Source organism: Carcharodon carcharias, chromosome 11 (assembly GCF_017639515.1).
Source record: "Carcharodon carcharias isolate sCarCar2 chromosome 11, sCarCar2.pri, whole genome shotgun sequence".
Taxonomy (NCBI): Eukaryota; Metazoa; Chordata; class Chondrichthyes; order Lamniformes; family Lamnidae; genus Carcharodon; species Carcharodon carcharias.
This window is the reverse complement of record NC_054477.1, coordinates 6057467-6079751: the sequence shown is the minus strand read 5'-3', so window position 1 is coordinate 6079751 and position 22285 is coordinate 6057467. Positions and strand designations below refer to the sequence as shown.

Below are 22285 nucleotides of genomic sequence, written 5' to 3'. Positions count from 1 at the left end.
AAACTTGTCTCACTTCCTTCAAATAAAAGATGTGGCTATGGGTACCACATAGGCCCTGGCTATGCCTGTCTTTTTGTGGGGTGCATGGAACATTCTTTGTTCCAGTTCTACTCAGGCCCCCTCCCACAACTCTTCTTTTGGTACACCAAAGGCTGTATCAGTGCCCCTTCATATGCTCGTCTGGACCTGGAAAAATTTAATCGATTTTGCCTCCAATTGCCACCCCTCTCACCTGCACATGGTTCATCTCCAACACTTCCCTTCCCTTCCTTGACCTTTATGTCTCCGTTTCTGGTAATAGACTGTATACCAATATTCATTACAAACCCATCGACTCCCACAGCTACAGCTCCTCACCCCCTGCCTCCTGTAAAGACTCCATCCCATTCTCTCAGTTTCTTTGCCATATCTGTTCAGATGATGCCAATTTCCAAAATGGTGCTTCTAACATGTCTTCCTTTTTCCCTTAACTGACGGTTCCCCCCAACTGTGGTTGACAAGGCCCTCAACTGTGTCCAACCCATCTCCTGCACCTCTGCCCTCACCCCTTCCCCTCCCTCCCAGAAACATGATATGGTCCCCCTTGTCCTCACTTTTCATCCCACCAGCCTCCGTTTTCAAAGGATCATCCTCCACCATTTCCAACTCCAGCATGATGCCACAAACATGCGGATGCTGTGCAACAATACGGGGCTTCAAGAATTCTTTTCAGCTATTTACTTCAAGTGATTCTGCAACATGCTGCCCCATCAGATGTTCTGAAGTGTTCCCCACTGTCAGGGAGAATTGTTGGTAGCAATGCAAAATGATTGCCCGTGGTTATGCGCTTAGAAATGACAGCTGCAACCTTTATTTCCGACACACGCCTATATAGTCTGTAACTTTCTCAGCTAATATGCTGCACATGGCCTCAGTATATCTGAGGTGAGTGGAGTAAAATCTCTGATAGTCCTTGCTCACATCATTATCTGATACAATATATTGAAAAATGCCTGTGTGTAGACATTAGTTGAAGAAAGGATTCAGGATGTGATGGCTAGATGAGTGAATATGCATTGTTTAGGTTCAGTAATTTGCTAAGATATCAAGGGACTAAGAACAAAACAACGAATATACAACAGTAGGAAATAACATTGGTAAATTTCTGTGGAGCTATATGCTAGCAAGAACAAGGAACAAAGAAAATTAGCAGAGAAAATAATGAACATCCTGCCAGCCATTTATTATACTAGATCAAGGGAACACTAAACTTGGTCTGCATTTTCAGGCAATGAACAATGATAAACATCACTTGGTGCTGTAAACACCACACGCACACACAAGTTTACTAACTACACAGAATTTCAGTTTGCTGTAGGACAATTTTTAAAATTAGGTAAATATGTAAAATTGATAAGGAATAATTTTAAAGGAAAATGAGAGCAAGTGTGTAGTGCAACATCATCCACATAACAAAAAATATTTTCTGTAATTCAGTGTTGCATAAGTGAACGTTATCAAGAAGAGAAAAATATTTTAAGGTAATGACAACAATCCTTCTTTCTGGTAAGTATCCAGCAGAACTTTCAGGCAGATAATCAGGACTGAAAAGATGCCATCTGCACTATTGCTAATTTCTCTTGTAAGACTTGAAGAAATTTCACCATTATGTTTGTACTTACAATTGCACATATTATTTTAATGAATTTAAGGCACTGATCCAACTTGTTAATTCTCGGATGTGCAAACCACTTGAAGACAAACTGTTTTTTCCCCAGTCACTGAATCATGAAAAGAACAGAGTGTCTCACTTTTGGTACCTGCTTAAATTAGCTTGTCTCACCAATGGCCATGGAGTGGATTCCATTGTCCTAATTACTAGAGGAAGAGGAGAGATATAACCAGTTGTGTCAGGTGAGGGTGAGTTTCTGGCCCATCAAGCTGCCTGCCAAACATCACTGTCTGGGATATTCCAATGCGATACTGGAGGGCTACTTGGCATCAGGCTAGGTCACTGTCTTCAAAGTGAGAGAGATAGAGGATCAAATTTGGAGAGAAAAAAACTACTGCATGATATGCTCAGCACAATTTTTTTCCTCGTCCATCTACAAAGTACAGTAGCATACAGGTTACATTACTGAACTTGTAATCCAGTAGGCCTGGTCTAATGACCTGGAATTATTAGATCAAATCCCTCCATAGCAGCTGGGGAATTTATATTCAAGTAATTAACTTTTTATTCCAGATTTATTTAGTCTCCGTAATGGTGACAATTAAACTTTCGGATCGCTATTAACAAACCATCTGTTTCGCTAATGTACTTTGGGGAAGGACATCCAACATCCTTGGAAAAACTCAGCAGGTCTGGCAGCATTGGCGGAGAAGAAAAGTTTCGAGTCCTCATGACCCTTAAACGTCAACTCTTTTCTTCTCCGCCGATGCTGCCAGACCTGCTGAGTTTTTCCAGGTAATTGTTTTTGTGTTGGATTTCCAGCATCCGCAGTTTTTTTGTTTTCATGCAACATCCTTACCCAGTCTGGCCTATACATATGCCAGACCCACAAGCAATGTGGCTGACTCTTAGTTGTTTTCTGAAATGACAAAGCATGACCGTAGTCATATCAAATCGCTGAAGAAAATTGGACGGACCACCCAGACTTAAGTACTAGATCCAGACCCAAAGGCACACCTTGCCTAGTTGAACATGCAGTCTTCCTTCTCTAACATCTGGGGACTTGAGCCAAAATTGGAATAGCTGTCCTGGACTAGTCAAGCAAAAGCTTGACATAGCTGTACCTCACAGCATCAAATCTTTCAGCCAATGACAAATAACACATCTCCAAGTATCCCTATTCAAGGACCTTCCCACCAGAGGTAGCAGCACTATACCACAACTGACACAATTGACTCCTGACCTGTGAAGTCCTTTAACAACAGTCAACAACGGGAGAGGAAACTCCCTACTGATTACCACCTACTATCCTCCCTCAGCTGATAAATCAATACTTGTTGGGGAGGCAGTGGCATAGTGGCATTGTCACCAGACTAATAATCCAGAGAGCCAGGGTAATGCTCCAAGGACCTGGGTTCGAATCTCATCTTGAGGGCAATTAGGGATGGACAATAAATGCTGGCCCAGCCAGCGAGGCTCACATCCCATGAATGAATTTTTAAAAAAAGGCAGGTGGTGGAGTTTGAATTCAATAATAAGTCTGGAATTAAGAGTCTAACGATGACCATGAAACAATTGTCGTAAAAACCCATCTGGTTCACTAATATCTTTTAGAAACATAGGAGCAGGAGTAGGCCATTCAGCCCTTCGAACCTTCTCCTCCATCCAATATGATCATGGCTGATCCTCTATCTCAACACCATATTCCCACTTTCTCTCCATACCCCTAATATCCAAAAATTTATCAATTTCTTTCTTAAATATACTCAGTGACCCGGCCTCCACAGCCTTCTGTGGTAGAAAATTCCACAGGTTCACCACCCTGAGTGAAAAAATCCAGTCTGTCTAGCCCTGTTAGAATTTTATACATTTTAATCAGACTCTCTCTCATTCTTCTAAACTCTAGTGAATACAGGCCCAGTCAAAACAATCTCTCCTCATACAATAGTCCTGCCACCCCCAGTATCAGCCTAGTGAACCTTTGCTGCACTCCCTCTATGGCAAGTATATCCTTTCTTAGGTAGGGAAACCAAAACTGCACGCAATACTCCAGGTTTGGTCTCACCAAGGCTCTGTATGACTACAGTAAGACATCCCTACTTCTGAACTCAAATCCTCTCGCAATGAAGGCCAACATACCATTTGCCTTCCTAACTGCTTGCTGCACCTGCCTATTTACTTTCATTGACTGGTGCACAAGGACGCCCAAATCCCTTTGTACATCCACATTTCCCAATATGTCACCATTTAAATAATACTTTGCCTTTCTATTTTTCACACTGAAGCATATAACTTCACATTTATCCAAGTTATACTGCATCTGCCACTTGTTTACTCACACACAACTTATCTAAATCGCCCTGAAGCCTCCTTACATCCTCCTCACAACCCCACCCAGTTTTGTGTCGTCAACAAACTTGGAAATATTGCATTTGGTTCCCTCATCCAAGTCATTTATATATATCGTGAATAGCTGGGGCCAAGCACTGATCCCTGCGGTACACCAATAATCACCGCCTGCCATCCTGAAAAAGGCCTATTTATTCCTCTGTTTCTGGTCCGTCAACCAATTCTCAATCCATGCAGTATATGACCCTCAATCCCATGTGATATAATTTTGCCCACCAGCATCAAAAGCCTTCTTGAAATCCAAAAATACACCACACCCATTGATTCTCCCTTATCTATTCTACAAGTTACATCCTCAAAAAACTAGTTAAGTATGATTTCCCCTTCGTAAACCCATGCTGATTTTGTCTAATCCCGTTAATGCTTTCCAAGTGTTCGCTATGTATCTTTAAAGGAAGGAAATCTGCTGTCCACACCTGGTCTGGCCTACATGTGACTCCGGGCCCACAGCAATGTGGTTGAGTCTTAAAAGCCCTCTGAAATGACCTAGCAAGCTACTTAGCCCTCAAGGGCAATTAGGTATGAGCAATAAATGCTGGCCCAGCCAGCGACACCCCCATCCCATGAACAAATGAAAAAAAAAATGAAGCACTGGAGATAACAAGGGCAGAGAATGTAGTTTGGGTGGAGAATTTCACTGTCCCTCACCAAATGTGGCACAACAGCATTGTTGACAGAGCTGGCCTTGATCTGAAGGGCATGTCTACCAGACCCAGCCTACGGCAATGGCGAGAGAACCAAGAGAGAAAAACTTACCTCACCAATCTACAGTCCTTGTGGAGAGGGTCCTGTCTTCAAACTAGGACATCCTCTGCCATGCTGCTAAATAGGATACTCAAAATAGCTCAAAACTGGTGCTGTGGGTAATCAGCAGCCATAAAACTGAATTCATTCACAATCTGCAAGCTTATAGCCCGACAAATCTCACTCTATCATCACCAACAAGAAAGGGGACCAGAAGAGTGCAGGACAGCATGCCTGGAGCAGAACCAGGCATACCTAAAAATAAGGTGCCAATCTAGTGAAGCTACAATACAGCATCCCCACCATCATACAAGCCAGCTTTCAGCCACTTTGATTTACTCCCACATGATACCAAGAAACAACAAAGTGCACTGGATATGGCAACGAATATAGGCCCCAACAACATCCCTGCTAGAGTACTGAAGACTTATGCTCCAGAACTAGACACATCCTTAGCCAAGTTGTAGCAGCACAGCTCAACTCTGACAAAGCAGAAAATTGCCTAGGTATGTTGTGTCCACAAACAAGCACAACAAATTCAGTGTGGTCAATTACTTCTCCAGTCGTCTCTCAACTATTTAGGGATTGTGATTAAATGCATTTTCAACAGTGGTAGAGCTGCACTTGCTCACCAATAACCTGCTCACCAAAGTTCAGTTTGGGTTCTGCCAGAGCCACTTAGCTCCAGATTTCATTACAGGCTTACAAACAATAACAAAATGAGCTTAATTACAGAGGCGAGAGTGACTGATCTTGATATCAAGGCAGCATTGGCAAAATTGAAATCAATGGGATCCGGGGGGGGGGGAACTCTCCGCTAGCTGAAGTTAAACCTAACACAAAGGAAGATGGTTGTAATTGTTGGAAGCAAGGACTTCACTGTAGGAGTTCCTCAGGGGAGTATCCTAGGCCCAAATATCTTCAGTTACTTCATCAACATAAGGAGTGTTCACTGATGATTGCAGTTTTCAGTCCTTCAGTTCCATTTGCAATCCTCAGATAATGAACCGTGCGGCATGGCCAGGACAATATTCAGGCTCAGGTTGAATAACATTCATGTCGCAAAAGTGCCAGGAAATTACGATCTCTAACCAAGAGAAAGTCTCACCACCTTTCCTTGATGTGCAATGGCATTACCATCATCAAAACTGTCATCAACATCCTGGGGGTCAATACTGGCCAGAAACTTACCACATAAATACTGTGGCTACAAAGGCAGGTCAGAGGTTGGGAATTCCACAGCAAGTGATTCATCTCCTGACTTCCAAACTACCTTTCAAACTTCTACAAAGGCACATGTTAGGAGTATGACAGAATACTCCCCACCACATAGCATAAACAAATAAAGGAAATTTACTGAAAATAACTAAATTTACCGTATAAATGCCCATCAAGCACCCAAATCTCAGACATTTGATAAAAAGATAAAAAGTTTATTTTTCCTGTCAATTGTCAGTGCAACTCAAGTTATTGCTATCAAATTCATCCTAAGATTTGCTTTGTCGTTATAGGTTTTACAATAATTAAGTTCCAATTAACTGTCAGAACATCAAACATAGTTCCACACTGTAGTTTGAACAAGCATGTCTGAGTACTAAAACAAAAACAGAATTACCTGGAAAAACTCAGCAGGTCTGGCAGCATCAGCTGAGAAGAAAAGAGTTGACGTTTCGAGTCCTCATGACCCTTCGACAGAATTTGAGTTCGAGTCCAAGAAAGAGTTGAAATATAAGCTGGTTTAAAATGTGTGGGGGGGGGGGGGGGGGGGGGGGGCGCGGAGAGAGAGAGAGGGAGAGAGAGAGAGAGAGAGAGAGAGAGAGAGAAGTGGAGGGGGTTGGTGTGGTTGTAGGGACAAACAAGCAGTGATAGAAGCAGATCATCAACATATTGTTGGTGACATCTTTTGATGATCTGCTTCTATCACTGCTTGTTTGTCCCTACAACCACACCAACCCCCTCCACTTCTCTCTCTCCGCCCCCCCCACACACCTTAAACCACCTTATATTTCAACTCTTTCTTGGACTCGAACTCAAGTTCTGTCGAAGGGTCATGAGGACTCGAAACGTCAACTCTTTTCTTCTCCGCCGATGCTGCCAGACCTGCTGTGTTTTTCCAGGTAATTCTGTTTTTGTTTTGGATTTCCAGCATCCGCAGTTTTTTTGTTTTTATGTCTGAGTACTAATCCATTGAAAAGGATCCACAGAACTCTTTTTTTTAAAAAAAGTTCAGTACGTTAAAAATCAATTTCTGTGAGACTCCTTGAATTGAAAGGTTATAAATAGGTGATGGATCCTAGCCAATGTACAGTCTGAAAAAGCTTTGATCTTGAAAAGTAAACATTGCCTTGAAAAGCCAAAGACTCAGCTGCAGCACAAAAGTTCTCGTTACTGAAGTCAAAGATGAGCTCTTACTGTGTTGAGCTCATCCATACTAAGGTCTAAAATGGTGAAGAAAACTTACATCAAAACATTCGCAGGACAAGAAACTTCCTTCAAAAATCAAACACCCAACTTATTAGAAAAATGCTAAAGATATCCAAACATAAGAAATGGAATCCTTTTCAGATATGCTTTTATTTTGAATGGCTTAATTCTTCCCCCTTCTTTCCCCCACCCCAATCCCATTTTTATACTTTCTTCACTTCCCTTCTCAGTCTTCACTACATATTAACTTAGATGATGAACAATCAACAATTGTCCGGATAACATGAGAAATCACCATCAACATATGCCCAACATACTCCAAAATAGGCTCCACACTGCCCTGTAATTTCCTCCCTTCCCAAGGGTAAACAATCATTCCATTGAAAAATTTCACTGATACTGGGAGCCCAAAAGCACCCCAGGCCAACAACTAATCTGTTTTCAAGGGCAACAGCAAGATATTCCATCATGGGAGGCATTACAAGAGTGCAGTAGTATCAGTGTTTAATATCTACAAACGTGGGGCAATTTCAGAATTCAGAAAGTGATTTTCCCTTTTATGCTCCAAGTCGTTGGCGGCCCATTATAGTGCCTTGGCTAAGATCAGTTAATGAACATGAACAGGAGTATGGAAACAGGCTATTTGGCCCAGTCTATGTTGCTGTTTATCCTACAGATGAACAATTGTCCTAATCCAATGTGGCCATTCAGTTCCCATTTCTCTTTATTCCCCTGTTCTTCAACCATACATGTAACCAATTATATCTCAACATAGTCCCTGCTTTAAGTCACCAATTCAAAAATGGCATTCCACAGTATCACAAGCTGCTAAGTAAAATTGTATCTCCTGTTCTCTGCTCCAAACCTCTTGCATTATCATTTCACCTTATCTGGTGGCCTCTTGTATCTAGAAAGTGAGAGATCTGAAACAATCTGTGTGTATCTAGAACAAAAATAGAAATATCTGGAAAAACTCAGCAGGTCTGGCAGCATCGGCGGAGAAGAGCAAAGTTAATGTTTCATGTCCTCATGACCCTTCAACAGAACTAAGTACGAATGGGAAAGGGGTGAAATATAAGCTGGTTTAAGGGGGGGGGTGGTTTGTTGGGACAAGCAAGCAATGATAGGAGGAGATAACCAAAAGATGTCACAGACAAAAGAATAAAGAAGCGTTGAAGGTGGTGATATTATCTAAAAGAATGTGCTAATTAAGATTGGAGAGCAGGACGAGCAAGGTAGCTTTAGTGGGGGTGGGGTGAAATAACCGATGGGTGGAATACATTTAAAAATAATGGAAATAGGTGGGAAAAGAAAAATCTATATAAATTATTGGAGAAAACAAAAGGGAGGGGGAAGAAATGGAAAAGGGGTGGGAATGGAGGAGGGAGTAAAAGATCTAAAGTTGTTGAACTCAATATTCAGTCCGGAAGGCTGTAAAGTGCCTAGTCAGAAGATGAGGTGTTGTTCCTCCAGTTTGTGTTGATCTTCACTGGAACATTGCAGCAGGCCAAGGACGGACATGTGAGCAAGAGAGCAGGGTGGAGTGTTAAAATGGCAAGCGACAGGGAGGTCTGAGTAATGCTTGCGGACAGACCAAAGGTGTTCTGCAAAGCGGTCACCCAGTCGGCGTTTAGGCTCTCCAATGTAGAGGAAACTGCACTGGGAGCAACGAATGCAGTTGACTAAGTTGGGGGAAATGCAAGTGAAATGCTGCTTCGCTTGAAAGGAGTGTTTAGGCCCTTGGACGGTGAGGAGAGAGGAAGTGAAGGGCCAGGTGTTGCATATTTTGCGTTTGCATGGTGGGGTGCTGTAGGTGGGGGTTGAGGAGTAGGGGGTGATGGAGGAGTGGACCAGGATGTCATGGAGGGAATGATCCCTACGGAATACCAGCGGGGGGGGGGGGGGGGGGGGGGGGGGGGGGGGTGAAGGGAACACGCTGGAGTTGGCGGAAATGGTGGAGGATGATCCTTTGAATGTGGAGGCTGGTGGGATGATAAGTGAGGACAAGGGGGACCCTATCATGTTTCTGGGAGGGAGGAGAAGGTGTAAGGGCGGATGCGTGGGAGATAGGCCGGACACGGTTGAGGGCCCTGTCGACTACCATGAGTGGAAAACCTCGGTTAAGGAAGGAGGAGGACATGTCAGAGGAACTGTTTTTGAAGGTAGCATCATCAGAACAGATGCAACAGAGGTGAAGGAACTGAGAGAATGGGATGGAGTCCTTACAGGAAGCGGAGCGTGAGGAGCTGTAGTCGAGGCAGCTGTGGGAGTCGGTAGGCTTGTAATGGATATTGGTAGAGTCTATCACCAGAAATTAAGACATAGAGGTCAAGGAAGGGAAGGGAAGTGTCAGAGACGGACCATGTGAAAATGATGGAGGGGTGGAGATTGGAAGCAAAATTAATAAATTTTTCCAGGTCTCGACGAGAGCATAAAGCAGCACCGAAGTAATCATCGATGTACCGGAGAAAGAGTTGTGGGAGAAGGCCGGAGTAGGACTGGAACAAGGAATGTTCCACATACCCCATAAAGAGACAGGCATAGCTGGGGCCCATGCGGGTACCCATAGCCACACCTTTTATTTGGAGGAATTGAGAGGAGCTAAAGGAGAAATTGTTCAGTTGAGAACAAGTTCAGCCAGACGGAGGAGAGTAGTGGTGGATGGGGATTGTTCGGGCCTCTGTTCGAGGAAGAAGCTGAGAGCCCTCAGACCATCCTGGTGGGAGATGGAGGTGTAGAGGGATTGGACGTCCAAGGTGAAGAGGAGGCGGTTGGGACCAGGGAACTGGAAATTGTTAATATGATGTAAGGTGTGAGAAGAATCACGGATGTAGGTGGGAAGGGGTCTGGACAAGGGGAGAGAGGAGGGAGTCAAGATAGCGAGAAATGAGTTCCGTGGGGGAGGAACAGGCTGACACGATCGGTCTGCCGGGACAGTCCTGTTTGTAGATTTTGGGTAGGAGGTAGAAGCGGGCCGTCCGAGGTTGGGCAACCATCAGGTTGGAAGCTGTGGAAGGAAGATCTCCAGAGGAGATGAGTTCAGTGACGATCCCACCACTGAACATCAAGCCTTTGTTTCTAGGACTATGGTCCAGGGACAGGTGGGAGGAAGTGTCTGCGAGTTGACACTCAGCCTCCCTGAGGTAGAGGCAGTCCCTTCCCACCTACATCCGTGATTCCTCTGACACCTTACGTCACATCAACAATTTCCAGTTCCCTGGTCCCAACCGCCTCCTCTTCACCATGGATGTCCAATCCATCTACACCTCCATCCCCACTGGGATGGTCTGAGGGCTCTCAGCTTCTTGTTCGAACAGAGGCCCAAACAATCCTCATCCACCACTACTCTCCTCCATCTGGCTGAACTTGTTCTCACACTGAACAATTTCTCCTTTAGCTCCTCTCACTTCCTCCAAAAAAAAGTGTGACTATGGGTACCCGCATGGGCCCCAGTTGTGCCCTTATGAGGGATGTGGAACATTCCTTGTTCCAGTCCTACTCCGGCCCCCTCCCACAACTCTTTCTCTGGTACATCGATGGTTACTTTGGTGCTACTCTCGTTGGGACCTGGAAAAATTTATTAATTTTGCTTCCAATCTCCACCCCTCTATCATTTTCACGTGGTCCATCTCTGACACTTCCCTTCCCTTCCTTGACCTCTCTGTCTCAATTTCTGGTGATAGACTGTCCACCAATATCCACTACTAGCCTACCGACTCCCACAGCTACCTCAATTACAGCTCCTCACACCCCGCTTCCTGTAAGGACTCCATCCCATTCTCTCAGTTCCTTCACCTCCATCGCATCTGTTCTGATGATGCTACCTTCAAAAACAGTTCCTCTGACATGTCCTCCTCCTTCCTTAACCGAGGATTTCCACCCACGGTCGTTGACAGGGCCCTCAACCGTGTCCAGCCCATCTCCCGCGCATCCGCCCTCACACCTTCTCCTCCCTCCCAGAAACATGATAGGGTCCCCCTTGTCTTCACTTATCACCATACCAGTCTCCGCATTCAAAGGATCATCCTCCGCCATTTCCACCACCTCCAGCATGATGCCACTACCAAACACATCTTCCCTTCACCCCCCCTGGTGGCATTCCGTAGGGATCATTCCCTCCGTGACACCCTGGTCCACTCCTCCATCAACCCCTGCTCCACCTCCCCATGCAAACACGAAATATGCAACACCTGCCCCTTCACTTCCTCTCTGCTCACCGTCCAAGGGCCTAAACACTCCTTTCAAGTGAAGCAGCATTTCACTTGCATTTCCCCCAATTTAGTCTACTGCATTCGTTGCTCCCAGTGCGGTTTCCTTTACATTGGAGAGGCCAAACGCAGACTGGGTGACCGCTTTGCAGAACATCTTTGGTCTGTCCGCAAGCATTACTCAGACCTCCCTGTCGCTTGCCATTTTAAAATTCCACCCTGCTCTCTTGCCCACATGTCCATCCTTGGCTTGCTGCATTGTTCCAGTGAAGCTCAACACAAACTGGAGGAACAGCACCTCATCTTCCGACTAGGCACTTTACAGCCTTCCGGACTGAATATTGAGTTCAACAACTTTAGATCTTAAACTCCCTCCTCCATCCCCACTCCCTTTTCCGTTTCTTCCCCCTCCCTTTTGTTTTTTCCAATAATTTATATAGATTTTTCTTTTCCCACCTATTTCCATTATTTTTAAATGTATTCCATCCATCGGTTATTTCACCCCACCCCCACTAAAGCTACCTTGCTTTCCTGCTCTCCAATCTTAATTAGCACATTCTTTTAGATAATATCACCACCTTCAACACCTCTGTTCTTTTGTCTGTGACATCTTTTGGTTATCTCCTCCTATCACTGCTTGCTTGTCCCAACAACCCCCCCACTTCTTTCCCAACCCCCCCCAAACCAGCTTATATTTCACCCCTTTCCCATTCCTACTTAGTTCTGTTGAAGGGTCATGAGGACTCGAAATGTCAACTTTGCTCTTCTCTGCCGATGCTGCCAGACCTGCTGAGTTTTTCCAGGTATTCCTATTTTTGTTTTGGATTTCCAGCATCCGCCGTTTTTTGTTTTTATCTGTGTCTATCTAGTCCCTCTCATGTTTTCAGGATTGTAAACATCTCTCAAGTCACCTGACAATCTCCTCAGTTCTAACAAAAATCTGCCCCAATTATGCAAGTCTTTCTTCATATTAGTGTTTTCTCAAACCTGATGAGTCTACATTGTCCCCTATTGCTTTAACATCCTTCCTAAAGTTAGAGCCCAAAATTGCACACAACCCAAGTAGTCTTTTAAATCCCTAAATAATGAAATGAGTATTATTTTCACACTGCATTTCTCAATCTCCCCTTTGCCCCAACCGATCCAGGATGCTTATAGAAGAAGTTTCCCCCTCTCCCTCCCTTCACCCCATAAGTTTGTTTTGTTGTTCCATGTTGCTTAATAAAAGATCTGTGATGGGGAGCTAGTATATCAACTTAGGTAGTATATCAGTTTAGGTAGCATAGCCAACATTTCTAAATACCCACCATAGAAATGTACCGTTGAGGTTAAATGGAGGACAGGTTGAAGTGTACACTGTATTCTGGCTTGCACTGAGCAACCATTACCCTATTCATCCATCTTTCTTTGTCTTTTTCTGTACAATGCAGTAGACGTGACATAAAAGCAGAAAATATTGGAAATACTCAGCAGGTTATGGCAGCATCTGTGATAAGAAAAACCAAGGTAACATTTCAGGCTTATGACCTTTCATCAGAAGTGGGAAAAGTTAGAAAGATAAAAATGTAGCAGGTTTTGAGCAAGGGGTGGAATAAGGACAAAAGGAAGGTCGATGATAGGATGAAAGACACAAAAGACTGAATAACAAAAGAGTTCCAGGTCAAAGGAAATGGTGGATGAGGCACGAAAATAAACAAAAGATGTTCCTAGGGCAGTGTGCTGAGTGAAAGAAAAGAATTAGAGAAAAAAACCAAAACAATCAAAGAAAAGGAAATAAAATGGGTGTCGAGATTATCGCCTGACCAGGGAGTTAGATAGGCTAAAAACATAAAAACAAAAAAAACTGCGGATGCTGGAAATCCAAAACAAAAACAGAATTACCTGGAAAAACTCAGCAGGTCTGACAGCATCGGTGGAGAAGAAAAGAGTTGACGTTTCGAGTCCTCATGACCCTTCGACAGAACTTGAGTTCGAGTCCAAGAAAGAGTTGAAATATAAGCTGGTTTAAGGTGTGTGTGTGGGGGGCGGAGAGATAGAGAGAGAGAGAAGTGGGGGGGGTGTGGTTGTAGGGACAAACAAGCAGTGATAGAAGCAGATCATCAAAAGATGTCAACGACAATAGTACAATAGAACACATAGGTGTTAAAGTTAAAAGTTGGTGATATTATCTAAACGAATGTGCTAATTAAGAATGGATGGTAGGGCACTCAAGGTATAGCTCTAGTGGGGTTTTTTTTTATATAATGGAAATAGGTGGGAAAAGGAAAATCTTTATAATTTATTGGAAAAAAAAGGAAGGGGGAAACAGAAAGGGGGTGGGGATGGGGGAGGGAGCTCAAGACCTAAAGTTGTTGAATTCAATATTCAGTCTGGAAGGCTGTAAAGTCCCTAGTCGGAAGATGAGGTGTTGTTCCTCCAGTTTGCATTGGGCTTCACTGGAACAATGCAGCAAGCCAAGGACAGACATGTGGGCAAGAGAGCAGGGTGGAGTGTTAAAATGGCAAGCGACAGGGAGGTTTGGGTCATTCTTGCAGACAGACCGCAGGTGTTCTGCAAAGCGGTCGCCCAGTTTACGTTTGGTCTCTCCAATGTAGAGGAGACCACATTGGGAGCAACGAATGCAGTAGACTAAGTTGGGGGAAATGCAAGTGAAATGCTGCTTCACTTGAAAGGAGTGTTTGGGCCCTTGGACGGTGAGAAGAGAGGAAGTGAAGGGGCAGGTGTTGCATCTTTTGCGTGGGCATGGGGTGGTGCCATAGGAGGGGGTTGAGGAGTAGGGGGTGATGGAGGAGTGGACCAGGGTGTCCCGGAGGTAACAATCCCTACGGAATGCCGATAAGGGGGGTGAAGGGAAGATGTGTTTGGTGGTGGCATCATGCTGGAGTTGGCGGAAATGGCGGAGGATGATCCTTTGAATGCGGAGGCTGGTATGGTGATAAGTGAGGACAAGGGGGACCCTATCATGTTTCTGGGATGGAGGAGAAGGCGTGAGGGCGGATGCGCGGGAGATGGGTCGGACACGGTTGAGGGCCCTGTCAACGACCGTGGGTGGAAAACCTCGGTTAAGGAAGAAGGAGGACATGTCAGAGCAACTGTTTTTGAATGTAGCATCATCGGAACAGATGCGACGGAAACGAATGGACTGAGAGAATGGGATGGAGTCCTTACAGGAAGCGGGGTGTGAGGAGCTGTAGTCGAGATAGCTGTGGGAGTCGGTGGGTTTGTAATGGGTGGATGTCATGGGTAAATGACATGGGTGGATATTGGTGGACAGTCTATCACCAGAGATTGAGACAGAGAGGTCAAGGAAGGGAAGGGAAGTGTCAGAGATGGACCACGTGAAAATGATAGAGGGGTGGAGATTGGAAGCAAAATTAATAAATTTTTCCAAGTCCCGACGAGAGCATGAAGTTAGATAGGCTTTTGTTTCCAGAGTCAAGCACATGAAATGCTTTCTGCATTTGCAAGAATGTCAGAGTGTTTTAAATTTGCTTTAAGAGTGCAAATGATCTTTTCCTATCCCAATGTAACAGGTTTGTCTGCAGAATGGCATTGCAGTAACCTCACAGTCCCCTTATCAATTCAAATGTGATGTCAACTTTATTTTTTATTTGACCTTCACATGTTAGAGATGTCAGAAGTACAAGCTTATAATTTAACAAACTGATTAAAATTACAAGTACTGTACATACATTGAAAGAAAATAAGAAAGGACACAAACTAATTATTATCCTCAAAACAACCCTACCCAACCACCAACATTCTCCCCAGCCTTTCTGGAGCATGAAGCAACATCACTATACATCATGGAGCCCTACATCAATGCTATGGTTCCATTAAATAGGAAAATGAGCAGGTCATTCGGCCCCTAAAGCCATTCAATTAGATCATGGTTGATCTGTATCTAATTCCATTTCCTGCTGACTTTGTTCCATATTCCTTATTGATATTTTTTTATTTAATGTAACATCAGTGTTGAAAGATCCAAGTGCCACAATCTACTGAGAGAAACCCCAGGTTTCCATGACCCCATGAAAAAGTATCTCCTTATTTTGTTTTAAATGACCTTGCTCTAATTTTAAAATTAGTACCTCCATTTACCCATGACATCAACCCCCTCCCCAGTAGGTGTACCTCAAATTGCCCATAACATCAACTCCCACCCCAGTAGGTGTACCTCAAATTGCCCATGACATCAACCCCCTCCGCAGTAGGTGTACCTCCATTTACCCGTTACATCAACCCCCTCCCCAGTAGGTGTACCTCCATTTACCCATGACATCAACCCCCTCCCTAGTAGGTGTACCTCCATTTACCCATGACATCAACCCCCTCCCTAGTAGGTGTACCTCCATTTACCCATGACATCAACCCCTTCCCCAGTAGGTGTACCTCCATTTACCCATGACATCAACCCCCTCCCCAGTAGGTGTACCTCCATTTACCCATGACATCAACCCCCCTCCCCAGTAGGTGTACCTCCATTTACCCATGACATCAACCCCCTCCCCAGCAGGTGTACCTCCACTTACCCATGACATCAACCCCCTCCCCAGCAGGTGTACCTCCACTTACCCATGACATCAACCCCCTCCCCAGCAGGTGTACCTCCATTTACCCATGACATCAACCCCCTCCCCAGTAGGTGTACCTCCACTTACCCATGACATCAACCCCCTCCCCAGCAGGTGTACCTCCATTTACCCATGACATCAACCCCCTCCCCAGCAGGTGTACCTCCACTTACCCATGACATCAACCCCCTCCCCAGCAGGTGTACCTCCATTTACCCATGATACCTCCATTTACCCATGACATCAACCCCCTCCCCAGCAGGTGTACCTCCATTTACCCATGACATCAACCCCCTCCCCAGTAGGTGTACCTCAAATTGCCCATGACATCAACCCCCTCCCCAGTAGGTGTATCTCAAATTGCCCAGTACATCAAGCCCCTCCCTCAGAGGGTACCTCCATTTACCCATGACATCAACACTCCCCTCCCTCACAGGGGTACCTCCAATTCCATCAATCCGCTCCCTCACAGGGGTACCTCCAATTACCCAATACATCAAACCCCCCCTCCCTCACAGGGGTACCTCCAATTACCCATTACGTCAACGCCCTCCTCCCTCACAGGGGTACCTCCAATTCCATCAATCCGCTCCATCACAGGGGTACCTCCAATTACCCAATACATCAACCCCCCATGCCTCACAGGGGTACCTCCAATTCCATCAATCCACTCCCTCACAGGGGTACCTCCAATTATCCAATACATCAACCCCCCATGCCTCACAGGGGTACCTCCAATTCCATCAATCCACTCCCTCACAGGGGTACCTCCAATTATCCAATACATCAAACCCCCCCTCCCTCACAGGGGTACCTCCAATTACCCATTACATCAACGCCCTCCTCCCTCACAGGGGTACCTCCAATTCCATCAATCCGCTCCCTCACAGGGGTACCTCCAATTACCCAATACATCAACCCCCCATGCCTCACAGGGGTACCTCCAATTCCATCAATCCACTCCCTCACAGGGGTACCTCCAATTATCCAATACATCAAACCCCCCCTCCCTCGCAGGGGTACCTCCAATTACCCATTACGTCAACGCCCTCCTCCCTCACAGGGGTACCTCCAATTCCATCAATCCGCTCCCTCACAGGGGTACCTCCAATTAGCCATTACATCAACCCCCATCCCTCACAGGGGTATGTGCAATTACCCATTACATCAACCCCCCTCCCTCACAGGGGTACCTCCAATTACCCAATACATTAACCCCCCCCCCCCCCCGCCTCCAACACAGGGGTACCTCCAATTACCCATTACATCCAACACCACCACCGCCCCCCCGCCCCGAGTAAGTGTACCTCCAATTGCTTAGTTCATCATCCCGCCCCCGCCCAGTCAGTTGGTACCCACCAGCATCGCGAGCCACCCAGTGCGTTGCCGATAGCAACGCGTTCAAATACCAACAGTCTGACCGCGTGCAGCAGCCAAACACCGGGCGCTCCGCCGGGGCGGGGTTTATGCCTAAATGTAAACAGACCGAACTCAAATAGTTTCCAGAGCAGAATTTTGAGCGAAAAAGGGACTAAATCCTAAGGTAAATAACCGTATGCGCCTGCGTGGGGGGTGGGGGGGAAGAGGGGGATATAGGGAGGTGCAACCTGACCTGGTCCCACAACAGCCACCGGTAAAGAGCCTGCTCCAGCTCCTGGTCTCCATCGTGACGGGGATCCCCTTTCAGCGGATTCGCGTTCACATCCTGCGCACTGTCTCCCATCGCCGCTCGAGAGAGAGAGAGAGAGATACTGAAGCGCTAACCGACACACTTTTTTTTTTATATATAAGCACACACGATACAAAAAAAATAAAAAGCTCCCGCCGTGTCACCCGGTCCTTCAGCGACCGCAACGCCACTTCTCCATCGCGCTCGCGCTGCCACAGCCAGCCTTGAGCTGTTTATTGTTGCCTGCCCCTAGTGTTTTAATCTGCGCCTGCGCGGTGCTGCGGCCGCCGCGTTTGTAGTTCTTCTCCCCCCACCCCGGGTAATCGAGGAGGCGGCAGTGCGAGCAGACTACAACCCCCAGCAGGCACCGCGCGGCAGGCTCTCCGCAGTTACCTAGGGAACGACGTGAGGCTGGCCAGAAAGCGAGGGGCGGTGTCTAAACTCGCTGTGGCGCCTCTCGGGAATTGTAGTTTCTGTTATTCTGTAATTGCAATGCACATTAAATAAAATGCCACACAACAGACTTCTCAAGTCGAGGAATAAAAGGGACAGTATCAACGTGGATACAAGATTGGCTAAGGGTTAGGAAACAGCGAGTAATGGATATTTTTCGGGCTGGAAGGATGTTTGTAGTGAGTTCCCCAGGGGTCAGTATTGGGTCCCTCCTTTTCCCTGATATATGTAAATGATCTAGATCTTGGTGTTCAGGGGGCAATTTCAAAGTTTGCAGAAGACACAAAACTTGGGAGAATTGTAACCTGTGAGGAGGACAGTGTAGAACTTCAAAAGGACATTGACACATTGGTGGAGTGGGCAAATAGGTGGCAGATGAGGTTCAATGCAGAGAAGTATGAGGTGCCAGTTCTGTCGAAGGGTCATGAGGACTCGAAACGTCAACTCTTTTCTTCTCCGCCGATGCTGCCAGACCTGCTGAGTTTTTCCAGGTAATTCTGTTTTTGTTTTTGTTGAGGTGCCATATTTTGGTAGAAAGAACATAGAGAGACAGTATAAAATAAAGTATACTATTCTAAAGTAAAAGCAAAATACTGTGAGTGCTGGAAATCTGAAACAAAAGCAGAAAGTGCTGGAAAAACTCAGCAGTTCTAATAGCATCTGTGGAGAGAAAAACATAATTAACATTTCAAGTCTGTATGACTCTTCTTCAGAGCTAAAGAGAATTAAAAATGTAATAAAATGTATCCTGTTTAAGGGGGGTGGAGCAGGTGAAGCTGGATAGAAGGCCAGCAATAGGTGGGGGCAAAGGAGAGATTGACAAAGATATCATGAACAAAAGGACAACGGAGGTGTTAATGGTGGTGGTAAGGGCTAAATGGGGTGTTGATAGTGGCATTAAGATAAGAAAGCAGGATGTGATAATAGCAGGACAAGGGTCAGTACTCTGAAAAGAACAACATGAACAAGTGACAGATGGTCCTTGTGGGGTTGGGGGAGGGGACAGTAGTAGGAAAAAAAAATCAAAAATAGGATAAAAGGTAGCGATAAAACAAAGAATCACTTTCACCCCAACAGCCTCTGCACTCAAAGGATCATCCTCTGCCATTTCTGTCAACTCCAGCATGATGCCATCACCAAACACATCTTCCCCTCACCATCCCCCCACCCCTGCCCTTGTCAGCGTTCCGTAGGGACCATTCCCTCCGGGCCACTCTGGTCCACTCCTCCATCACCCCCAACACCTCATCCTCCTCCCATGGCATCTTCCCATGCAACCGCAGAAGGTGCAACACCTGTCCCTTTACCTTCCCCCTCCTCACCGTCCAAGGGCCCAAACATTTCTTCCAGGTGAAGCAGTGCTTCACTTGCACCCCCTTCAATTTGGTCCACTGCATTCGCTGCTCCCAATGCAGTCTCCTGTATATTGAAGCGACCAAATGCAGACTGGGTGACCGCTTTGTGGAACACCTCCGGGCGGTCCGCAAGCATTGTCCAGACCTTCCTATCGCTTGCCATTTAGAGTCAGAGTCATTTCAACACACCATTCTGCTCTCATGCCCACATGTCTGTCCTTGGCCTGCTGCAATGTTTCAGTGAAGCCCAACGCAAACAGGAGGAACAGCTTCTGATTAGACACTTTACAGCCTTCCAGACTTAATATTGAGTTCAACAAGTTCAGACCATGAACTCTGTCCTCTATCCTCACCCATTTTTTTATCCTTTTCTTCAATGTTCATTTTTATTTTTTATCCATTTATTTTTATTTTCATTTTTATTCATTGTCCAAATCATTTATGTACACCACAAACAGCAAGGGCCCCAGCACCGAGCCCTGTGAAACCCCACTGGAAACAGACTTCCAGTCACAGAAACATCCCTCTACCATCACCCTCTGTTTCCTACCTCTCAGCCAATTTTGGATCCAACATGCCACTTTGCCTTGGATCCTATGGGTTCTTACTTCCTTGACCAGTCTGCCATGAGGGACCTTGCTAAAGTTTTGCCAAAGTCCATGTAGACCACATCACAGCCAGGGTTCTCCGGACTTGGTTCCCCCCTTTCTTTTTACAGGAAAATATTTGCCCTGTACTCTCGCTGTTTCCTCCTTGAATGCCTCCCACTATTCGGACACAGTTTTATCTGCAAGTAGCTGCTCCCAATCCACTTGGGCCAAATTGCATCTCATCTTAGTAAAATTAGCCTTTCCCCAGTTTAGAACTTTTATTCCCGGCCCAACCTTATCCTTTTCCATAACTGTCCTAAATCTAACTGAGTAATGGTCACTATCTCCAAAATGCTCCCCTACTGATACGACTTCCACCTGCCCGGGCTCATTTCTGAAGATTAGGTCCAGAACTGCCCCCTCCCTTGTTGAGATTTCTATGTACTGGCTAAAAAAGTTCTCCTGGATGCAACTTAAGAATTTTGCTCCCTCCCTACCTTGCATGCTAAAACTATCCCAGTTAATATTTGGGTGGTTAAAATCCCCTACTATTACTGACCTACTATTCTTACACTTTGTGGAAATTTGATTACATATTTGATCCTCTATCTCTCCCTGACTGTTTGGGGGCCTATAGTACACACCCAACAGCGTGTTTACCCCTTTTGTGTTTTTTACTTCTACCCATATGGCCTCATTTGATGATCCTTCCAAGATATCATCCCTCCTCATTGCCAGAATTGATTCCTTGATCAATATTGCAACCCCTCCTCCTACAGTAATAGAGTTCTCCAGCACATCTTGTCTGTGCAGGCAATCAAGCACCTAACTATTCTAATCTCACTTTCCAGCATTTGGCCTGTAGCCCTGTATGCTATGGCATTTCAAGCGCTCATCTAAATTCTTCTTAAGTGTTGTAAGGGTTCCTGCCTCTACCACCCCCTCAGGCAGTGTGTTCCAGGTTCCAACCACCCTCAACTCCCTCTAAACCTCCTGTCCCTTACCTTAAATTTATGCCCCCCGGTTATTGACACCTCTACTAAGGGGAAAAGTTTCTTCCTATCTATGCCCCTTATAATTTTGTATACATCTATCACATACCCCCTCAGCCTTCTCTGCTCTAAGCCTATCCAGTCTTTTCATAGCTGAAATGCTCCGGCCCAGGCAACATCCTGGTGAATCTCCTCTGCACCCTCTCCAGTGCAATCACATCCTTCCTATAGTGTGACGACGAGAACTGCACACAGTGCTCCAGCTGTGGCCTAACTAGCATTTTATACAGCTCCAACATAACCTCCCTGATCTTATATTCTTTGCCTCGGCTAATAAAGGCAAGTATCCCATATGCCTTCTTAACCACCTTATCTACTTGTGCTGCTGCCTTCAGGGATCTATGGACATGTACACCAAGTTCCCTCTGATCCTCTGTATTTTCTAGGGCCCTACCATTCATTGTGTATTCCCTTGCTGTGTTAGTCCTCCCAAAATGCATCACCTCATGCTTCTCGGGATTAAATTCCATTTGCCACTGCTCTGCCCATCTTACCAGCCCATCTATATCATCCTGTAATCTAAGGCTTTCCTCCTCACTATTTACAAAACCACCAATTTTCGAGTCATCTGCAAACTTACTGATCATACTTTCTATATTCACATCTAAATCATTAATATACACTACAAACAGCACCAGTCCCTGCGGTACACCACTCGTCACAGGCTTCCAATTGCAAAAACAATCTTCGACCATCACTCTCTGCTTCCTGCCACTAAGCCAATTTTAGATACAATTTGCCAAATTGTCTAGATCCCATGGGCTCTTACCTTCTTGACCATTCTTCCATGCGGGGCCTTGTCAAAAGCCTTACTGAAGTCCACGTGGACTACATCAACTACACTACCCTCATCTACACAACTTGGCACCTCCTTAAAAAATTCAATCAGATTTGTTAGACATGATCTCCCCCTGACAAAGCCATGCTGACTAGCCCCGATTAATCCCTGCCTCTCCAAGTGGAGATTAATACTGTCCCTCAGATTTTCCGATAGTTTCCCTACAACTGATGTTAGACTCATTGGCCTGTAATTACCTGGTTTATCCTTACTACTTTTCTTGAATAATGGTGCCACGTTCACTGTGCTCTAGTCCTCTGGCACCATTCCTGTGGCCAAAGAGGATTTGAAAATTAGGGTCAGAGCCCCTTCAATCTC

The 22285-nt window shown here is 45.5% G+C and overlaps 1 protein-coding gene across 2 annotated transcripts in view; it reads right to left on the bottom strand.

Annotated features, from left to right (window-relative positions):
- Positions 1-17966, bottom strand: part of pgm2l1 (phosphoglucomutase 2-like 1) — a 122513-nt gene extending 104547 nt beyond the window's left edge. For both annotated transcript variants that reach the window (XM_041199923.1, XM_041199924.1), the window contains exon 1: positions 17623-17966. In XM_041199923.1, coding sequence (XP_041055857.1) covers positions 17623-17733 — 111 coding nt within the window. In that variant the 5' untranslated portion in view covers positions 17734-17966. The remainder of the gene's footprint in view (positions 1-17622) is intronic.
- Between the last annotated feature and the right edge of the window lie 4319 nt (positions 17967-22285).